The sequence below is a fragment of the Spinacia oleracea genome, chromosome 4 (genome assembly GCF_020520425.1).
Source record: "Spinacia oleracea cultivar Varoflay chromosome 4, BTI_SOV_V1, whole genome shotgun sequence".
Classification (NCBI taxonomy): Eukaryota; Viridiplantae; Streptophyta; class Magnoliopsida; order Caryophyllales; family Amaranthaceae; genus Spinacia; species Spinacia oleracea.
Genome location: NC_079490.1, coordinates 147,042,027 through 147,057,897, shown reverse-complemented (window position 1 = coordinate 147,057,897; position 15,871 = coordinate 147,042,027). Strand labels below are relative to the sequence as shown.

Sequence of the window (15,871 nt, the reverse complement as noted above, 5' to 3'; positions counted from 1 at the left end):
TGACCTATAACAACTAAATATGCTTTAAATGTGAATAAATAGATTGGAATATGTCTTAGAAAGTTAATAATAAGCTCATAAAACATGTTGTAACTTTAAAATCAGCCCTTAGATCATTTAGTTCAAAAATGGGAGCGAAAATGCCATATTTAGCCTATATATGACCTATATTGACCAAATAAGCCTAAAATTTGCATAAATAGATAGTAATGAGAGTTAGATACCTTTAGTGCGCCATATGAAACATGTAAACGGTTCAAAATGATAAGTTAGGTTTATTTGTTCAAAGTTGGGCGAGAAAATGCCATTTTAGGCAAAATATGACCTCTAACGACTAAATATGCTTTAAATGTGAATAAATAGATTGGAATATGTCTTAGAAAGCTAATAATAAGCTCATAAAACATGTAATGAGTTTAAATTCTGCCCTTAGATCATTTACTTCAAAAATGGGAGCGAAAATGCCTTATTTAGCCTATATATGACCTATATTGACCAAATAAGCCTAAAATTTGCATAAATAGATAGTAATGAGACTTAGAAACCTTTAGTGCGCCGTATAAAACATGTAAACGGTTCAAAATGATAAGTTAGGTTTATTTGTTCAAAGTTGGGCGAGAAAATGCCATTTTAGGCAAAATATGACCTCTAACGACTAACAATGCTTTAAATGTGAATAAATAGATTGGAATATATCTTTAAAAGCTCATAAAACATGTAATGAGTTTAAATTCAGCCCTTAGAGTTCTTTAGTTCCAATTTTGGAGCGAAAATGCCATTTTAGACAAAATATAACCTATAGTGACCAAATAAGCCTAAAATGTGCATAAATAGATTGTAATGAGACTTAGAATCCTTTAGTGCGCCGTATAAAACATGTAAATGGTTTAAAATGATAAGTTAGGTTTATTTGTTCAAAGTTGGGCGAGAAAATGCCATTTTAGGCAAAATATGACCTATAACAACTAAATATGCTTTAAATGTGAATAAATAGATTGTTATATGTCTTAGAAAGTTAATACTAAGCTCATAAAACATGTAATGAGTTTAAAATCAGCCCTTAGAGTTCTTTAGTTCCAATTTTGGAGCGAAAATGCCATTTTAGACAAAATATGACCTATATTGACCAAATAAGCCTAAAATGTGCATAAATAGATTGTAATGAGACTTAGAAACCTTTAGTGCGCCGTATAAAACATGTAAATGGTTTAAAATGATAAGTTAGGTTTATTTGTTCAAAGTTGGGCGAGAAAATGCCATTTTAGGCAAAATATGACCTATAACAACTAAATATGCTTTAAATGTGAATAAATAGATTGTTATATGTCTTATAAAGTTAATACTAAACTCATAAAACATGTAATGAGTTTAAATTCAGCCCTTAGAGTTCTTTAGTTCCAATTTTGGAGCGAAAATGCCATTTTAGACAAAATATGACCTATATTGACCAAATAAGCCTAAAATATGCATAAATAGATTGTAATGAGACTTAGAAACCTTTAGTGCGCGTATAAAACATGTAAATGGTTTAAAATGATAAGTTAGGTTTATTTGTTCAAAGTTGGGCGAGAAAATGCCATTTTAGGCAAAATATGACCTATAACAACTAAATATGCTTTAAATGTGAATAAATAGATTGTTATATGTCTTAGAAAGTTAATACTAAGCTCATAAAACATGTAAAAGTTTAAATTCTGCCCTTAGAGTTCTTTAGTTCCAAATTAGGAGCAAAAATGCCGTTAAAAGTTCGGCTAAAAATGATATATTTGTTCCTTCACAGAAGTTCCTTATTTGTTAATAGATTAGAATATGCAAGTTGGGTTAATATATTTCAATTCTTGTAGGAAGCATACGAAAAGAATGTTGCGGAATGCCGTGAAAAAGGCATTAATAAAGATCCCAATCAAATCTACTTTGAGACAGTAGGTGGGAGAAAAAAGGGAAAAGTTCCTGGTCTAGGGAGTGGAGCAGCTCTATATTATGAACCATCTTCTAGAAGGGGTGGTAGTTCTTCTAGCTCATACACTCCATCTATTTATTCTGAACTCTCAGCCCGTTTGGAAGAAACTCATCAACAGTTGTCTCAAAAATCCATTGAGCTTGAAACAACAAAAGCTGAGATGATAAAAGCTTTGGATGATGAGAGACTCCTGAGGCAAAGGGAGAGAGAAGAAGAGCGAAAGGAGAGAGAACAAGAGCGACTTGAGCGGCAGAGGGACGTCGCCGAGTTGAAAAGGAGAATGGAGTCCTATGAGAGGATGTTCAGTCAATGTACTGGTTCTTTCTCGCAGTCGCAGGACCCTCGAGATCCTAGTGGCGGCGGGAAACGTTTGTGCTAGGTAGTTAGTATTTTTGTATGAGTTTGAACTAATTGTGCTACGTACTTAGTATTTATGTATGTATGAGTTTCGAACTAATTGCAACATGTTTAACAGGTTTGAACATCAAGTTTATTATGATTTTGTTGGTTGAGGTTGAACAGGGTTTTCATACGATTTTACATGTTATATATTTATTCGTATATATAGTTCCTGAGAAATAACATTTGCATTAAATTTACCGACCACTATAGGCAGGTTAACGACCAATTTCAGCGGAAAATATAGTACCCAATTTAGCGACTAAAGACGTAATTTACCGACAGCTTAAGCAGTCATGGATTTAACGACTGCTTAAGCTGTCGCTGATTTACCGACTGTTTAAGAAGTCGTGAAAGTAACGACTGCAAAGCAGTCGCTGAAATAACGACTGCTTAAGCAGTCGGTGATTTACGACTGCTTTTGCAATCGATATTTTAACGACTGTTGATGCAGTCGCAAATTTAACGACAGTTTTGCAGTCGTTGAAGCTGACGCTAAAGTTTTGCGACCGCTTGCCAGTCGGAGATCTGCGAAATAGCGACCAAGTGAACGCTGACTGATCTGCGAAATAAAGCATAATTCAATTCATAACATGCTCGTTCACATAGATTCAACAATAACAAGAACATGCTTGTTCTCAACATTAAACATGAATTCATAATAACATATTCATTCTCAATCATCAAACATGAATTTCCAACATATAAGTTCACATGATTCGCATTCAATACACTTCATAAAGTCCTCAAAGGATGGGTGGTCACCCTAGTCTTGTACGTACCTGGAATACCTAAGTACGGGGCCACTATGCGAATCACGACTCAAAGCTGGAAATCAACTCCTATAAACAAAATGGAGAAACTTAATTATTATCCATGTTTACTAAATTTCCAGAAACTATTTAAGATTCTAAAACCTTTGTTTTAATTAGAAATAAATCGTTATTCATTAAATTGATAGTCTCAAATAGTCGACTCAAGCCCTAGTATAAAAAACATTGACTTTTGACCTTAAAATCATTAAAAATCAACACTTTAAAGCTTTATAATAAATCTGAAAATTAAGATTGATTCCCATGATTTAAATCATCATTAAATTATGTAAATCAATTGCCTATACCGTTGGGATTAAAACCCTAGTAATAAACAATCATAAAATCTACGTTTTGGTAATAAAAATTGACACTTTATTATTATATTAAATCTGTAAATAATAACTCTTCTAATTAAAATCAACCTCATGAATTCAAATACGAAAAACATCATAATACGGTGTTCATACCCATTGCCAACAATTTAAATAATCCAAAACAATAATAATAATTTAATAATTTAATAATTTAAAAACAGAATTTGGAAAAGGTTAAAAGTATACGGGGTATGAACGATAAACAACAACAAAACACACACACAACACAATTGTGTTGCGTGTGGGCAGCGGCACAAGGAAGCACTCGTCAAAGGCAGGGGCGAGCCAAGCTCGTGGCTTGCTTGCGGCCGAAGACAAGGGTGGAGGGAGGAGAAGAGAAAAATTACTGCAGCAGGATTTTAGAATGCTCATAACTTCAAATATATAACTCGGAATCGATTGATTATTGAGGAAAGGTTCAAGAACATTTCGAGATCTACAACTTTTAAGAAGAAATATTTTTCTGAAAACGAACGGAAGTAGGAGAAAAACGGTCAAACATAAGTTCGACGAAAGAAAGAGGAATTTAGGGTTAGGGTTTTACTTTTAGGTTTAATGAATAATAGTGAGGGATTTTGAGGGTGAGCACTTATATTTATAGGCTTGGGAAACTCCAAGATGGGCTAGGCTTTAGGATTCCCTTTCGGGCTTCATTAAACATAAGATGGGCTTGCTTAATTTGTTTGGACTTGAACTTGGAATTGGATTGGGCTAGATTAATTTAAAATCCTTTTACTTTTGAAACCCAATTAAATTCTCAATGAAATAATAAATTCGTTTGGTAATTAATTAAAAATAATAAATATTCTAATTAATTAAAAATACATTTAAATAATATTTAAATGCGATTTAAATTCTAAAAATCATAAAAATACTCTATAAATATAATAAAATATATTTAAAAATACAGAAAAATACGAGGCATTACACCAAATCCTATTGCTTCGGTTTATCTCCACAAACACTTCGAATCATATTCCCCCAAAGTTCTTTTAGTCACCTCAGTCTGCCCATCATTTTGTGGATGAGTTGTAGAACTCGTGTTCAGGGCTGTTCCGAACATCCTCCAAAGAGTAATCCAAAAGTGGCTAAGAAACTTGGTATCCCTATCTGATGTGATAGATGTAGGGACCCCATGGAGGCGCACTACCTCTTTGAAAAACAACTTGGCTATATTGGATGCATTAGCAGTCTTCTTACAAGCAATAAAGTGTGTCGTCTTGGAGAATCTATCTATCTAATACCACAAACACAGAATCCACGCCTCTCTAAGTACGAGGCAATCCCAGCACAAAATCCGTAGCTAAATCTTGGAAAATATCATCAGGAATAGGTAAAGGCATGTAAAGCCGGACTGACCTTTCGAAACCTGACAAGTGTAACACCTTCTGACTATCGCGGCAGCTTCTCTCCTTAAGTGAGGCCAATAATATATCTCTTCCAATCCAGCGGTTGTCTTGTCTCTACCCAGGTGACCGCTAAGCCCACCACCATGAAGGTCTCGAATAAACTTTTCTCTTAAGGACGAGAAAGAGATGCACAACTGATCCCATCTTAAAATATAGCCATCTCGAATATTAAAATCCGCACTAGGTTACCCCCCTACTGCACTTGGTGTAACACCCCCAAATTTCTCTCTTTTAAAAAAACAACATTTAATTAAATAAAACCAACCTTGAGAGAAACTTAGGAGTATTACCGCCACGTGATTACGTTAAAGGCTAATTAACTCAACTAATGCAGCGGAATAACTCAAATACTTTTCTTTATTGAATAATAATAATCGATCGAAATAATATTAGTGTATATTCGATAAACCCTTGAAATTAAAATACTAAAATCTGAACTCACAAATGAAACCAACTTAGAAAAATAAATCCTAACTAGTTAACTCTCCATTAATCCCGTATGCAAGCATGTCACATCATCACATCAAGTTCCTGAAAACTGCTCACCAAAAGGTGAACATGGCCAAGCCAAAACAAATAGGAAATACGGGTTAGCAAAAGCTAAGTACGAATATATGCAAGACATGTAAAGTATTTATATAGTTGAACATACTTTCACAAACCATTTAATTCAAACTTGCTTAATTGAAATCATAGAAGATTCATTTTCCAAAATTAGAAACTTTCCAAAAATAGTAACTTCCATAAATAGTAACTTTTCAAAAGTATAAACATTTCAAGAATTAAGATTTCCAAAGTAGAAACTTTCCAAAGGTAGAAACATTCCACGAAAAGAAATATTTTCAATATATAAACTTTCCAAATATAACAATATTCCAAAAGTGGAAACTTTCCAAAAATAGATTCCAATTAGAATATGAAAATCAAGAACCTCTTCTTATCTCCCCTTCCTTCCTAAATGTGCACACCCCCAAGCTAGTATTCCATCACAAATCTATACATTGGGGTACTAACCAAATAATAGTCAACAAGTGACCTTCGACTTACACAACAAGTGATGCGTATGAACATAAAAGTTCCATGAAATCCATTCCACCTTGAGACTTTATAAAAGTACAATAATGTCATGAAAGACCATCCAATTCCAACCATATGATAAACCAACAATCCTCCTTTTATTTAATCAATTTTTTTTTTAAAAAGAAAATAACGTATTTTGAAATAAAGATTTATAACTCATCAAGACCAAACAAACTATTTCAAACACCACGTGAACAAATCCATCATCATATTAAAATCAATAAAAATATTTAACCTTTCAAAAATCCTCAAACAATTTTCACAAATCAAGAAACAATTCAAAATCACTAATTACAATTTTCAATTTGAAAACAATTAATAATTTGAAGTTAATAATCAAACCATACATAGATTTCATTCATATAATAATCTAGCCACATACACGTACCTTGATTAAATAATACCTCACACAAAGATTATTTCGATCCTGCTACGGATCACTCACGAGTTCCTAACAATTAATAAATAAAACCCTAATTAATTCTTGATTGAACAATTAAATTAATAAAAATAAATATAATGCCCTTAAATTTAATTCATGGGTTATTCATGCATAATAACAGTATTATAAATCAAAATTTCGAACTATGGTTTTAAAAATAAACTTTTAAAAATTACGGCATTAATTTAGAAGATTTTAAATAGTAAAAACTGACCGTGAAAAAAGAAGGCTTTGAAATCAATAGGGGTGTGAAAGTCACGACACCAAGGTGTAGACGTCGGCGGAAAGGAGTGCACGACGGGGGTGTCGCGGTGGTTTTATAAGGGTTTTAGGTAAGAAGGTTTAGAGCCAAAGAGGGAGAAGAAGTTTAAGAGCGGGCTTGGGAAAACTCTCAACTTTTGATGTGAGGAATGATGAATGAAGTAGGGGGTATGTATAGGTATAAGATTAGGGTTAGGGTTAGAATGGAACCCTAAGGGGTATGGTGGTGGTTGGTGTTCAAGCTATGATAGGATTCTGAATCTAGTCATGATTTTGGTGATATTCGGTTTAGAGTAAAATTGTTTAAAATAGAAATAAAAAAGATAAAATCACGAAATTTTAAACAGGGGCTTGAATAATTAAGTAAGATTTATCCTGAAAATTTCAGAATTTATCTCAAAGAATTCGGATTTTTAGGGAATTTTGAATTGGTAAAACTCTTAAAATCCAATTTTAAATAAAATTATCTTATTTTTCCAAAATAAATCAAAAATATATTCTCATAAATATCCTATTATATAAAATTGATTTTATAAAATAATAAACATAATTTTCGGATTTATAAAATAATTTTAAATTGATTAAAACTCTTTTTCTTCAAAATTGATTCCTACTAGAATTCGGAATCTATATCCAATTTAATTAATTAAATAAAATACTAAAAGAATGAATTAAACTTATTTTTGTAAATAATATTGCTTAAAGACATTTGAATATTTTTCCTCCAAAATATTTGAATATATTTGCCTCCAAAATAATTTAATATCAAATATATATTAAAAAAATGCATAAAATGATTAATAAAATGCCTTAAAAATATGGGGTATTACACTTGGCCCATAACTCCTTGAATTCAGCGTTGCCCTCATACAACTCTTTCAAGCACTCAAAGCTCACAATCTCCTGGTTAAGGGTAATGAGCAAAGAAGCTCTTCTACTCAACGCATCCACTACTTTGTTAAGAGCCCCCGACTTATGTCGAATAATGAAAGGAAACTTCTGCAAATAACTTACCCACCGAGCATGCATTTTATTTATGACCTTCTAGTTGTGAAGGAACTTCAAAGCTTGATGGTCTATAAACATAATGAACTCCCTCTGAACTAGATAATGTTCCCACTGACGTAAGGCTCTAAACACTGCATAAAATTATGATCATAGGTACTCCACTTTTGACGAGCATCACTTAGCTTCTCACTGAAGAAAGTCGTTGGTCTCTTCTTTAGGGATAGTACAGCTCCAATAGCCACTCCACTGGCGTCACATTCAACCTGGAACACCTTGTCAAAGTCAGGAAGAGCTAACACTGGAGAATTACACAACTTCTCTTTGATCAATACAAAACTCTTTTCCTGCTCATCCCCCCACTTGAACTTCCCTTTCTTCAAACATTCTGTTATTGGTGCAGTAATGGTACTGAAATCCCTAATCAATCTCCTGTAGAAAGTGGCCAGACCATGAAAACTACTTACTTCAGTCACTAATGTAGGTGCGGGTCAATCCCTAATTTCACTCACCTTCTCTTCATCCACCTGAATCCTTTCTTCACCAACAACATAGCCTAGGAAAAGCAACTTGTTGGTGCATAATTTACACTTTTTTAGATTAATGTACAACTGGTTCTCCTGTAATACTTGCAACACCTACTTCACATGTTCCAGGTGTTCTATCTGGTTCTTACTATAAATCAGAATATCATCAAAATAAACCACAATAAAAGAACATGTAAAAGGATGAAGAACCTGATTTATCAACTACATGAATTGACTACGGGCGTTTGACAATCCGAAAGGCATTATTATTTTTAATTGATTTAATAAATAAGACACAAAATGAATAATAATAAATTTACCCATCATTAATTTTAATTTGGAGAATATGTATAAGTCTATTTTGATGGTAATTGTCTATTAGATTACATATAAATTTATATTGGATTATAAAATGTGCGTCGCACAGATATTAATAGGGATGTCAGTGGGGCGAGTTTTATAAGAGACCTGCCCCGCATCCGCCCCAAGTAGGCGAGGATGGGGAGAGGTTTGGCAGGTGATGGGGCGCGAATGGGTATAAAAATTGTATTTGCCATGGGTGATGGGGCGGGTATGGATTTTGTGTTGGACCCGCCCCATCCCCGCCTGCCCTGCCCTGCCCCGCCCCACTTCGTACCCATCAACCCGACCCGAGTATCTTTTCCAACGTGAATTAAAACTTTAAAGAATACCTAAAATTGAACAATTTTTTTTAATGTGTTTGGATTTATTTCCCATCTTACATGTTATATTTAATTGTAATATTTTTAAAAGTTAAATTTTCATTACCTATGTTGTCAAGTGTTTGCTAAATACGAATAATTAGGCGGGTACTGGCAAGGGGATGAGACGGGAATGAGACGGGAATGAGACGAGAATGAGGATGAATTTTGTATCTGTCATAGGTGATGAGACATGGATGGGGATGTATTTTGTCCCCGTTGAGGCAGAGATGGGATAAATTTTGTACCCGCCATAGGTGATTGGGCGGGGATGATGATGAAAATTTTAAGTTGGGATGGGGATGAAGGGACTTACATCATCCCCATCCGCCCCTCTCCATTGACATCTCTAGATACTATACTAATTGTATTGACTCAATAAGAACAGAGAAGTTAAAGGATTAGTGACTCTGTCGTGGGACCAGGGGCGGAATTAGAGGGGTTGGCGGGGGCCAAGCCTCCCCCCATGATATGTTTAAAAGTTAAATATGCACAATAAAAGCACATATCTAATATAGCTCAATTAGTTAATTTCCTTAAAAGTTACACCTCCTTGGAGGTATAGGGTTCGAATCTTAGCTCCCTTAATTTTATACTTGGTTTTTTTTATCATTGTTATACAATTATACGATGAATTTTGGCCCCCTATGTATAATTTATGGTACAATGTTTTTTTTTTTTAGTGCGAATGAGACACAAGTGCGAGGATAATAATCGATCCCAAAATCACCTAGAACAGAAATATACTCCCTCTGTATTTATTTAAGAGATACACTTGCCTTTTCCGGCCGTATTTATTTAAGAGATACACTTGCCATTTTTAGTAACTTATCAACCCCACCATCTAATTAAATAATATATCTACACCCAACCCCCACCCCCACTCCCTAAAATGACATGGTCCCCACTTGTTTTTCTTATTAAAATATCTTCTCAATCCCACTTGTTTTATTACTTTATTTCATTCAATTATTTTTCTTAATACCCGTGTCCGGCCAAGTGTATTTCTTAAATAAATACGGAGGGAGTATAAGCTCTAACCAACTGAGACAGTGTGGTTATTGGAGGGTCCGCAACGTTTGATAAGTACCGGCCAATGGCTGGAAATAAACATTTTAAAATGATACGTAGTATGAAGTATATAAAATCATTCTTTCAAAAAAAAAAAAAACCTAATATTTTGGTGGTTAATGACATCAGCGCAAACGTTATGCGAGACATTGTTTCCAATTTGTCAACTCTAGATTTCTTCTGTAGCAAATGCAAATTGTTGAGATCCACAATACTAGCTTTGATTGTTCTATCCAATACGGTTCATAAGCTTGATTTAGGGTACAGCAAAACATTCATTAGTTTTGAGTTTGACCAACAATATAAAGGTAACTAGTTTTTTGTTTTTTTTTTTTTTTTTTTTTTTTTTTTTGACAAGAGGACTAGAAAAGCGAAAAAGCATACAAAAAACCAATAAAACAAACTAAACAACAACAAAAGAACTAAAACCGATGGTGGAGAAGCTGGCGACGACGAGCGGAAGTAGCCAGAACATGGGCAGGATAAACCAAGCGACGAGAGACCTTGCGAACAGAAAACCCGGACAACGAGTGTAGAGTAGCCCGCAAACGCTGAACAAGCCATCTAACTGAGATTGGACTAGTCTGAGCACCAGACAATAAACCAACCATAATAGCGGAATCCGTAAAGATAAGGACCCTAGCAAAACCTCGCCTAACCACCATTTGGAGACCCCATAAGCACGCAGTCAATTCTGCCTGAAGAGCAGAACCTACCACACAAGCCTGAGCCCCACCCCCAACCCGAACTAACGAGACTGGGTCTTGAAGAACCCAACCAAGACCTGCATTATTAGAAGCAGCCAACCAAGCACCATCTGAAACAAGACAAATATCTGGTTGAGAAAACCCTAGGGAATACAAACCAGGAGCTCGAGCGATAAAAGAACCATCCAGCACCCTATGTTGACGACATAGAACACTAAGAGCGCGGACCTCAGAACACCGGAGATTCCAGCCAGCCAAAATAGATTGAAAAGCACCAGGGTCCCACTCCACACTCCTAAACCGAGCCTGATTACGCATCACCCAAATCGTCCAGAGCATAGAAATAAAACCATCCAAAAGACCCCGAGGCGCCTTTAAAAGATTAGTAATGAACTGAACACACCAGTGTACAAACGAATTCAAAGAAAACGAAGGACAGAACATACGCAAAGGCTCTACCGACCAGAACTGAAGAAGCAAAGGGCAATCCCGAAAAAGATGGCAGGCAGTTTCTGGGTGTTGATGGCAAAAAGAGCAAACCGGATCAACCGGCATCCCACGCTGGCACAACAGAGTTGCCAGAGGCAAGGCATTCCGAAATAACTTCCAAAGAAAAACCTTAAAACGCGGGAGAATGTCTAGGCCCCAAAAACGTTTCCACCAAGAAGCAGACGGAGTAGAAACCTCAGATGCCACATTATGGGACTGTCGGAGAAGCATAGCATATGCCGAGCGAACCGAGAATCGACCATCAAGAGTAAATTTCCAATACATAACATCATCTAACAAAGCGGTCGGTCGTTCCAAAGCCAGAATCTGACTAGAGATGGCATCTGTAAACAGACGACGAACGACACTAACGTTCCACGCGTAAGAACGCGGATCAAGTAATGAAGAAACATGGGTAGGACAGTCCGACCCAATAGCTGAGGCCTTAAAAGCCACTAACTCAGAAGAAACCCAAACATCCTGGAGAATCTTAATACTAGTTCCCGCACCCGGCTTCCAAGCAATACCCTGACCCAGAACCTGAAACCCTTGGGCCAAACTCCTAAATCCCCACGACGGGCGAGAAACACACACCGAAGGGGGATGAATAGCCAAGGAAGGATACCGAACCTTATAAATCCGAGATAGTAATAACTGGGGATGATGGAAAATACGCCAGGCTGACTTAGCCAGAAGGGCATGGTTGAAGGTAGCAGTTTTACGAACACCCAGGCCTCCCATACCTTTCGGAAGATGGATAATCGAAGAAGGAGCCAAAGACATTCCTCGAGATGAATCAGACGACCTCCACCAGAAACGAAGACACAAGCTATCAATTCGTTCACAAATGGACTTCGGAATTAAGAAGACCGAGAGAACATGAGTGATAGAAGCCACCAGAACTGAATTGATAACAACCAACTTTGCTGCCGCCGAGAGATTGCGAGAGGAAAAGTTAGCTAACTTACGAGCGATGATATCCACAAGACCGAAGAAAGCAGAGCATCTCGAACGCCCAATGTCGACTGGAACACCCAAGTAAGGACCCAACGAAAGACGTTGGCCAAGACTGAGAGAAGCCGCTAAGAAATCCCGATAGTCTTGAGGTGTATTCGGACTGAACTTGACAAAGGACTTCTGATGATTGATAATCTGACCTGAAATAGCACTAAACTTCGAGAGTACTGACACAACCTGATTGCACGCATCCGGTGAAACCCGAAAGAAAAGGAGAGCATCGTCCGCAAAGAATAAATGGGAAACCGAGGGAGCACCCCTACAGACTGAAATACCTTGCAGAAGACGAGCCTGCTCAGCACGGCGAAGCAAAGCCGAGAAAACTTCCATACACAAGACGAAAAGATATGGAGATAAAGGATCTCCTTGGCGTAAGCCACACCTGGGTTGGAAAGAGCGAGTCGGCTCACCATTCACCAAAACTTGGTATGAGACTGTAGACACACATTGACGGATAATATTAACCCAGGAAGGCGGGAAACCAAACTTCGACAAAGCCTGAAACAAGAAATCCCAACGAACACGATCATAAGCCTTATTCATATCCAATTTGACAACTGCGTAAATGTTTTTCCTAGCCCTTGTCCTATTGACCAAAGACAAGAGCTCATGAGCAATCAGGCATTCATCAGACATTAACCGCCCTGGAACAAAGGCATTCTGATTGTCACTGATCAAAGATGGCAAAACTGTACGCATCCGATGGGTGATACATTTCGCAATACATTTGTAAATGACATTACAGAGGCCTATTGGCCTAAACTGGGAAACCAGTTGAGGATGCAATTCCTTAGGGAGGAGAACCAGGAAAGTACGATTCCAGTCCTTAAGCATAAACCCATGAGCGAAGAAGTGTTGAATAGCCTGGACCACCTGGCCCCCAACCACATTCCAATGGATTTTAAAGAAAGCAGCAGAAAATCCATCTGGGCCAGGAGATTTATCATCAGCTATATTAAACATGGCCACACGAATATCCAGAGCCGAAAATGGAACCATCAGATGAGCCTGATCTGTTGAAGAAAGCGTTCGAAGCTGGAGATCGCTCCAATCATACAATAATGGATCTAAAGAAGGAGAATTCACCTCAAAAAGATCTGCGTAGAAGTCCGAAACATGCTGACGAAGCTGAGGACCTGCCGAATAAGTATGACCTTCACTATCCTGCAAGCTATGTATATAATTTCTGCGTTTCCTAGCCTGTACCGAAGCAAACAAAAGCTTAGAATGAGAATCTCCCTGAGCATCCCATTTCACCTTACATCGTTGCCGCCAATACATGAACATAGCTTGAGTCCGAGCAACACAATCATCCTTAATGGTTACGAAAAGAGAAGCAGACGGACCTGGACCAATAGCAGAGGCAGCAGACTCAACTGCCAAAGAAACCTCCCGCCAATTGATCCCCCACATCCGACGATTTTGAATGCACCAAGTGAAAAGGAAATTTCGAATAGTTGTAAGTTTTGAACTCAAAGTAAACATTGGTGAACCAATCACGGGCTGATTCCACATTGAAATGACAAAATCCACAACATGCTTAGCTTGTAGACACCAATTCTCGATACGATAAGGGCGACGAGGTAACTAGTTAGTTCCGTGGAATGCATGAATTAATCAAATACTTTGTAATAATTAGATTATACTCCGTATCAAAGTAAGTATTACAGTAATAAAATTATTAATCGGGGACCGTTCAACATCATATATGATTTAAATTGAATAAAAAAAAACACTATTACCTATATTAAGCATGTTGATAATGAAAACTGACAACAAAAAAATGAAAATTAAATTTTATAGTTTTCATAATTTTCTTTTTTTCTAACAAACATAAAAACTCAAAAAATTAAAAAACCCAACTTTAACATTTTGATTACAATGTAAACATAAAAGAAGTTGCATTTAGAAATTTGGATGCAATAAAAATAATGAAAAGCATATGGTCACTTCCTAGTTCGTACTACGAGTAAGTCTATACATTTGGTTGAGTTTAAAGAAAAGTTAACAATTGTACATGAAATGTTAGCAAATTTTACAATACAACTGGTTGTATATATGCTAATGCTACTCCCTCTGTCCAAAAATATTCTTTATATATATTATTTTGAGTGTCCCAAATTGTTCTTTACATTTTCTTTTATATTATCATATAAATGCATTAAAATATTCTATCAAAATATGTGTTAAAAATTATTTTAACCAATTAACTTCATTGGGGTATTTAATCTCTCACCCGACATTAAATCTTTTTTATTTTCCTAATGTAATATTTTTTATTAAAGCGAAAACATTATAAGTAAAACGTAATCTGCCTTATTTTAAACAAATTTAGTTGCAAACTGCAGATTTTAGTTGTTTTAGTTTCGTTTTAGTTTTAGTTCAGAATTGTAATGTTTTAGTTACACTTTTTTTGTATTTAGTTAAGAATAATTATGTTTTAGTTTTAGTTATGGTCTTCTTAGTGGTATTCTTAGTGGAATTGCTGGACTGATTTTCTATGTTTTAGTTATGAATTTTTAAGTTTTAGTCACTATTTTTTTGGTTTTAGTTAAGGTTTTTTGAGTTTTAGTTACGTATTTTTGACTTTCCATTCAGGGCTTTAGTTATGATTTTCTTAGTCTTAGTTATGATTTTACTAGTTTAAGTTACGATTTTCTTGGTTTTAGTTAAGATTTTTTGAGTTTTAGTTATGTATTTTTGAGTTCCAGATAACGAATTTCAGAGTTTAGTTAAGATACAAAATTTTAAGCATTGAAACCAATTAGTTAAGCAATTGAATCAATTAGTTAAAAAATGAAACTAATAAGTTAAGCTTTGGAACCAATTAGTTAAACAATGTAATAAATTAGTTAAGTAATGTAACATATTAGTTAAACCATGCAACCAATTAGTGAAGCACTAAAACAAATTAGTGAAATACTGGAAGCAATTAGCTATGCACTAGATTTAATTAAGTTAACCACTGGAACTAATTAGTTAAGTTTGAGATTCAATTAGTTAAGCAACGAAACTAATTAGTTATGCAACGAAACTAATTAGTTAAGCAATGAACCAATTAGTTAAGCACTAAAACCAATTAATTAAGCAATTAAATCAATTAGTTAAGCATTGCAACTAATTAGTTAAGATTTTATGAGTTTTAGTTAATAATAAGTTTGTTTAAAATTAATAACTATTCGACTCATAAGCTTAACTATTTGTTTTTGTACCTTAACTATTTTGTTATTCAATTAGTTATGATTTTATTACTTTTAGTTATGTTTTACACTAGTTTAGTTAGCACCAAAAAAAAATTGAAAATTTTAATTTCGAAAAAAAAAATTTGAAGCGAAAAAAAAATTTAAGCCTGAAATCCAATTACTTAAGCCTGAAATATAATTAGTTAAGATTGAAGTCCAATTAATTAAGCATGAAAAAAAAATTCAAAAAAAATTTTCTAAAAATAAATTACAGGCTGACATCAGCACATGCACCAACAATGCTGCCAGCAATACTGCCAACAAGGCGATCTTTCCTATGGTCTCAGATAAAAATTTCTCAACCCTATAAAAGAAAATTCTAAAACAAGAATTTTATAACCCTGCGCTTCA

General features: G+C 35.3%; 1 protein-coding gene across 1 annotated transcript; it reads right to left on the bottom strand.

The window, feature by feature from the left end:
* Positions 1 to 10,487: 10,487 nt before the first annotated feature.
* LOC110787743 (uncharacterized) lies at positions 10,488 to 13,691 on the bottom strand. The gene has a single exon (XM_021992388.2). It carries the CDS (start codon positions 13,689 to 13,691, stop codon positions 10,488 to 10,490), a length of 3,204 nt encoding a protein of 1,067 aa, XP_021848080.2.
* Between the last annotated feature and the right edge of the window lie 2,180 nt (positions 13,692 to 15,871).